At 36.4% G+C, this 7,237-nt stretch overlaps 1 protein-coding gene across 10 annotated transcripts; it reads right to left on the reverse strand.

Moving 5' to 3' along the window:
* Positions 1-1,135: 1,135 nt before the first annotated feature.
* Positions 1,136-6,915, reverse strand: LOC140799518 (dehydration-responsive element-binding protein 2B-like). 10 transcript variants are annotated; one of them, XM_073153885.1, is made up of 5 exons: positions 6,606-6,874; positions 4,189-5,960; positions 3,817-3,866; positions 2,881-3,540; positions 1,136-2,470 (listed from the first exon to the last, which is right to left on the reverse strand). In XM_073153885.1, the coding sequence occupies exons 4-5, from the start codon at positions 2,904-2,906 to the stop codon at positions 1,654-1,656; spliced, it is 843 nt and encodes a 280-aa protein (XP_073009986.1). In that variant the 5' UTR covers positions 2,907-3,540; positions 3,817-3,866; positions 4,189-5,960; positions 6,606-6,874; the 3' UTR covers positions 1,136-1,653. The 10 variants fall into 10 exon arrangements, with proteins under 10 accessions (XP_073009986.1, XP_073010001.1, XP_073009993.1 ...); XM_073153900.1 differs by lacking the exon at positions 4,189-5,960 and having other exon boundaries at positions 2,881-3,429; XM_073153892.1 differs by lacking the exon at positions 4,189-5,960.
* Between the last annotated feature and the right edge of the window lie 322 nt (positions 6,916-7,237).

Consider the following 7,237-nt stretch of genomic DNA (forward strand, 5'->3'; position numbering starts at 1 on the left):
AGCTAAGTTCATTTCTTAAACTTACATAAGCTAGCTTAGATCAGTTTAGGTTAATATGATGCTTGGATGTAAACTAGTATAGTGATGTAATAATTACCCTTGATGTGGTATAAAAATAATAAATTTAAAAGATATTTTGGCAAACAATAAAAATACTCTTTATAGTGTATGGATAAGAAGAGGAGGCACAAGGCAATGAGGAAGAGAGAGAAAAAAGAATTAAAATAATACTTTTTAAGGGCAAAATGATAATTAGATTTTGTTAGTGAATATAAAATATTGGATAAAAGGGGAGATGAGAGAGAAGTCTCATTGCTAAAACTACTTGGAACCAAACTAGTATAATATAGGTTGAATTACTTTGGTAGGTTTCCGTTGTAGTGGGACAATACAAATGTCTTATTTGTAATGATAATGATGGTTTTCAGGTCAGCTTTTTTACTTTATTATTATTATTATTATTATTATTATTTAGACAATGGAAGTAATAAACTCATAGAAATAAGTCATAATGAGGTCAAATCTAATCATATCACACTAGTATAATTCATCCTTGAGAGTAAATTGATGCTAAGTGGTTGATTCTCCACACCTAAGATTTAGTTCATAGAACTCGAGAAAATAAATCAAAATAAGATCCATTCAAATTTTAAATCAAGATCCATTCAAATTTGATTTGCCACGCTTGCAGTGACTCGGTGAAATATTATTCGAGTTGATTTTGAGTCAAGCTTGAGTCAATTTCTAAAAACAAAGTCAAACTTACTTTGAGTTTATCAAGCTCCAACACATATAAGCTTCAATTAAATTGGATACCTAATTCACACTAGGCAATATTCATCAACTCCAAATATGGACAGAATCAAATAGATTCAAGCTTACAGTATATAGTCTTTCAACAAGGATCATTGAAATTACGAACCAACAGGAAAGAATAAAAATACCAGAAAGTATGTCGGAAAAGAGCATAACAAAGTGATGTACATCTAGGAAGAAAAATAAACGATAGCAGAGCCTATGAGACTGACCCACAAATCACACATCAGAAAGAGCATTTAGAAAGCATGGAAGAACATTACCTGCCATCATTTCATGGAAGCAAGTCAGCTACTAAGAAATAAAGAAGTCACTGAAGGATTCAGAAACACAATTTTATTATCTAGTGGTTAAAAAGTTTTAGTTTTCTGTTATACAAAGGGAATAGAGTCATAGACCCATCAAGACCAGACTCGATTAAAAGAAAAAGAAACTAATCAAGTCCATAAACGCCTGATATCCACCAGCATACTATGCAACACATTCGACTGTGCAATATCGAGCTACACCCCTATATCTTTATTCATTTATTTATTTTGTATATTTATAAGTATACCCTTATTTCCAAGGAGTAGAGTAGGAACTGAAAGAATTGACAAATGTTATGCCAACAGGCATAACAAAGCTCAGTTCACTACCTTACAGAAGAACCAAGCAGAACCAGCCAGATCCCAGCAACTGAGTTGAATAGAAGGTTGATGAGAAAGAAAGTCCCAGCAGTCAAGTCCTGCCCAAGTTCCGGCATTTGAATGCAGTTTGCTCCTCAACAATGCTAAGTTCCAACAGAAGAGGCAGAAAGATCTCCTTGCAGAACCCATGTCGGATATTACCTACTCGTCACTCAAACGAGGACTCAGAATCCCTCTCCAATATGTTGATCTCTGCATTCTCAAACGGAAGAGAACAAGTTAGAGGATTGGCAAATTGTGCACTGGGACCGACACCCTCGCTCCCAATTTTGCCTTCTCTGCAGCCTAAGAAATTATCAATATTCTCGTTCATTGGGTTGGAATCCATCATCTCTAACATTTCGTTGACGTCAAAGTACCAGTTCAAACCATCATTTTCAGGCAAGACATTCTGTATTGGCTCTAAAGGTTCAAACATCTCTGCATTTATTTCATCCTTCACTTTACTCGCTGCAACTTCATCAGCCAGCTGGCTTTTAGTCCTTAACTCCTCATCTGATTTCTCTATTCCTAGTATTGCAGGATTTAGAACATCGGATACATTGGACTGATACGATCTACCAGCCGATTCATTTGATGCTGAAGTAGTGGCGCTGAAACTGGGAACCGCATATTGATCAGGAAAGTTAACACGAGCAGAAGAACCATACATAGCCCTAGCAGCTTCATCGTATGCAAGAGCTGCCCTCTCTGCAGTAGGGAATGTTCCAAGCCACAAACGAGTGCCCCTGTTGGGTTCCCGGATTTCAGCAACCCACTTGCCCCATGTTCGCTGTCTTACACCACGGTACATGTAGTTTGGATTATCTGGACCTCCTTTTCCCCGCATGCAGCCTTTCTTTGATCCCTTTGCAGGTGCTCTTGGAGTATGTTTCTTGCCATTTGCACATTCAAGCTGCTGGTTCTGCTCCTTCCACCATTTAATGGTTTCTGCAACTGAATGTGTCCTCCGTGACCTTCTTTTCCTGAGAGAAGCATGAAACTTCAATATGTTAGTGCAGAAGATATAGCACTTCAAACATAGTAGTAACTGAAGCAAGAAGATAAATAAATTAACAAGTCTAATGAAATTAAGGAGAATAATTGGCATATACATGAACAGCCAGCATCTTCCAACCACAGATATGTATATATCCGCTATCAGTATTAAAGGACCACAGTAACATAAACAAGTAAAACAAAGCACGATCTATTTTATTCAATATATCAAATCTTCTGCCTTTTTTTTGTAGGATTCACGATACCCAGAGCATCCATCACAACCATATCAAATAAATTACATGAGGAAACACCATATCCCATGAAGCTGTCAAACAAACACTTAAGCAAAAGCGAGTTAAGCCAAAATCATCTTTTCACTATCGAACAACTGTACCTCCAACTGAGTCCTGTTTCAACCATAACTACCACCAACTTAGTGCATCACCAGTTTGGTTGTACTTGGGCCAAAGCCTACCTACACCAACTTGCAGAGATCTCAGCCTCAGATGTTAATGGGGCTTTTTGTAACTTAGTGCATCACCAGTTTGGTTGTACTTGGGCCAAAGCCTACCTACACCAACTTGCAGAGATCTCAGCCTCAGATGTTAATGGGGCTTTTTGTAACTGTCGTCAGTAACAAATACAAAGTTTTATTTTCCTTTAGAAACAAAGACTTTAGCCAACCATCAATTTCCCATCTTACTCGTGTTCAAAGAGACATGATAAAGCCATTCTACCTTCCACTGAGTTCCACTTTGAATAAAGCCTACCTCCCACCGAATTTTCCTCTTCCAAAGAATAATAAGTTCTACTAAATGTTTCACCATAAGCAATTTGACCCAAGAATAACCTTGGCCATCATATGACAAAGCCATCAGACACTCCCAGCTCCATCCAAGTTCCACTCTCAAACAGTGCTACCTCCCACATGCTTCAGCACCAACTGATTCAGTCAATAGCAAATCCATTCATCAAATATTCCTAATCTTACCCATGCTCATTGAGAAATGAGATGTACAACTCAATGGTACAATCTTAGATCTAGCATAAAAATCTGCAATGCTAAAAGCTATGAGCGTTAGAACAAACAAATATAAAGCTCCCCATTGGGCAATTGCACAGAAACTGTAACTTCAAATGAAATATAAACTGCCAATATAAATAGCATGAGCCTCTGTCACATAACAATAATCCGATCACCTCCTGAGATAATAAATAGCAGCTCAAAAATATGAGAATGTTAGTCCCCACTGAGATAGACGACACTAGAGCTAAAGCATTACACATATCTTTAATACAAGTATGGAAATCAAGTTATCAACATTCATACCTAACGACTTGATGCAATCAAGAATCCCGAGCATGGCAGCTCTCCATATTCTAGGTTCGGCAAAGATAGAAAAGAACAGGTAGCACAATCAGCCAAAGCAAGTAATCAATAAAATAAACTAAAAATAAACAGCAAACAGGGAAAACATAGAAACTAGGGATGGTGGAGAAAGATGAGGAGCATGCCACAGAAAAAAAGGGAAAAAAGGGAAGACACGATAGCAATGGATAAGCCAATACACGCCTTACCTCCCAACCCTCCAACAGTCTCAATCCCTCAAAAAAGAGGGGGACAGAAGGAAGCACCCTGTTTGAAAAAAAAGGGAAAAAAGGGAAGACACGATAGCAATGGATAAGCCAATACACGCCTTACCTCCCAACCCTCCAACAGTCTCAATCCCTCAAAAAAGAGGGGGACAGAAGGAAGCACCCTGTTTCATCTCCCTTCTCCTTAACCAGCTCTTCTCTCTTCATACGAGATGGAAGCATGACACTGATATCACATTCTACGGATGACATTGATATTGCATAATACACTCCCACATTTTTCCTTCCCGAACACCATAGGATTACATACTAGGTCATTTCGCATATGTCTGACATCTTAGCAAGTAAAACTATCCTTCCAACTAGCGAAAAAGATCCATTAGACATTTGCATGATGAACCCTTCATCTGTAAATATCAAGATAACACCACATAAAACATAGCAAACTCTGCAAGTTGATACAACCAGCACTGTTCATCTTCTTGTGATAGAAGTAACAGCCCATAAGCAGTAATCTAATTTCAAAATTTAAACATACTTTTAATCATATTAGACCTTAATTTCAAGCTCAATCCCACTAAGGCATCAATTCCACCTTCCATGCAAAATCACGCTCAATCTTCCAGCCCCTCCATCAAATGTCAAGACTACATTGTCCAATAACATAGCGGTTGTGCAACAAACAATCAACAAAAAACCTCAAACAAAACCATATAAATTAAAAGAAAAGAAGAGAAGAGTACACCTTTTCCTCTCACAGAGCAGAAAAGGACACAACACACACCAAAAAAAAGAAAGAATGAAAAAGAAAAAGAAAAAGAAAAAAGAAAAGAAAAAAAGAAGGAAAAAGAAAATCAAAAGTAAATTGTTTATTTCACTCTCTCCTTGGCCTGTTTCTTGTCAAAAGATACTGCCACTCATCACTTCTGCTCAAGGAACAAACAATTTTCCAAATAATCTGACAATTGATCAGACTAATCATTCATTCCATGAGAACTGCAATTAGAAATACACAATGTTTCCCTTGAATTGAGTTGACTTGGTCGTAACAGCTAATTTCATATCTTGGAACAACATCAATAGTGTAACTGATTATGAATTTCCTGACGTTCAACAGGATGATTATTTTCACCCAATGGGTTACGAACCTAAATACTTCCTGATTACTTCAAAAAAGTATATCCAACTGCATCTTTCTAACTTATCTTGCATCTGAACTCGTACTTTGATCTCAGGTTTCTTTTTTTCCAAAAGGACAGATTTGCTTTCAAGAATAACTACATATTAGTTTTAGAAATCCTACCAAACTGGAAATAAGGTCTCCAGGCCCATCTCTAAATTTTCAAGGCCAACACGCTAAGGCAAGAAATTATTGCAACACCAGATAATCCTCTATAATAAGAAATAATCCACACAATTTCACCTCAAATAATTCTCAAGTAAGAGCAATGATGATGAGCACCTCCTAAACTGAACAAACGTACAATCATCATCTACATCTTAGCAAAATCCATATGTAATAAGTCACTAAAATAATCCCTTTTCTCCTTCCATTCCACCAATTTGATTGATATAGTTTTCATCTTCAACAAATATCCGTATCGCAAAATTTATCGATTATAATCATAAACGCTAGATAGCTGACATTACCAAAACCAAAAACTAAGAATCTTCAGGTAACAAAGAGCTTGCACATTCTTGTAAATCCATTTTACATAAACTATGAAAGCATATCAAAAGAATAACTCAAAGTTCTCTAGGAGATCTGGCACTAGGGGAGTTCGGGCTTCCCTTTGACCTCTCTTGTGGGCTTTGACTCCTTCTCCTCAACATTTTCCTTGTACTACATGAGGGCTTTGGCTCGCCTTTCTTTCTTACCTTTAAATAAATATAACTAGGCTCAATCCACTTCTTCTATATATAAAAAAAAAAAGAATAACTCAAAGTTGAGAAAAAACAGACTAACAAGTACCACATCAACCTCCGGATCCAGTATCTAGCTAAGAAGAAGCATGCAAAAGATATTCTACCCAGTAAAGTTGAATTAAACTAGCAGTAGAAATCCATGTTGCTGACATATCTAAAGCTAGAACTGAAATTCTCAGTTTACCAAATCACCTTTAAGAGATACATAGATCATTCAATATCATCTTGGGGTGTGAAATCCACAGCTAGAAAGATCTCAATATACTAAATTCCTTTTCCCCAATTGTACACTTCAAAACTCGAAAAATTCCACTTTTTTTTTTTCCTTCCATGGCTAAGGGCAACCAAACTCCTCATTCATAACTATCGTGGAACCCTATCATTTCACTTCCAATTCTACATTCAGAGGTACGAAATTAGGTTCAATCCTACAAAGCCCTACCACTTAGTTTCAATGAAAATAGAAAATTTGAAGAGAAAAAAAAAAATCAGGGCCCAGAAACTCCAATTGCAAATTAAATCATTAACAAAGAGAGATAACAAAGAAACATATTAAATCAATCAAGCAGAAAAAATAAAAAGTAGAGCCCTACTCACCTCTCTGGCGCGGACATCTCTTCTTTCGCTCGTTCTCTTTTAATCTCTGATCTCTTCTAAGGTCTCTTTGGATCTTTTCCGCTTGACGATTTCCTTCTCCTTAATTTCTCTCTCTTTTTTTTTATAGGGTTATTTTCAAGGAGTTATTTTTTTTCCCCCGGAAGTATGAGACGAGGAAACGAGGTGATATTTTATAGGTGAGGAAATGGTGGACGCCTCTCGGGATTCTTCCGAGTTCCGAGTGTGTTGGCTGCGAGCCTTGGCCAGGAAGGCATCAAAAACCTTATATTATATTACGTGCTGTGAAGCGTATCCGACTCTTCTGCGAGATAATATTTATTTATATATTTATTTTGGGACACGTGGATTGGTCTTATATTATTATTATTATTATTATGAGAATTTTTGCATATAACATTCCGTCTTGTATTAAAATTACAAGTGACACCATATTTTTTTTACTATTTATAAATTAAGCCCTATAATTTAACGAATATATAAAAAAAATATTATGCTATTAGATCGATTAGTTAAACTTAATTAAAATTTTGAGTTAAATTAATTATATTAAGAAGATTATGAAAATACTCTCGGCTAAATTATACTTACCCAACCTAAATTAACTAAACCTA

The sequence above is a fragment of the Typha latifolia genome, chromosome 1 (genome assembly GCF_019914945.1).
Source record: "Typha latifolia isolate L0001 chromosome 1, TyphaL0001v2, whole genome shotgun sequence".
NCBI classification, from domain to species: Eukaryota; Viridiplantae; Streptophyta; class Magnoliopsida; order Poales; family Typhaceae; genus Typha; species Typha latifolia.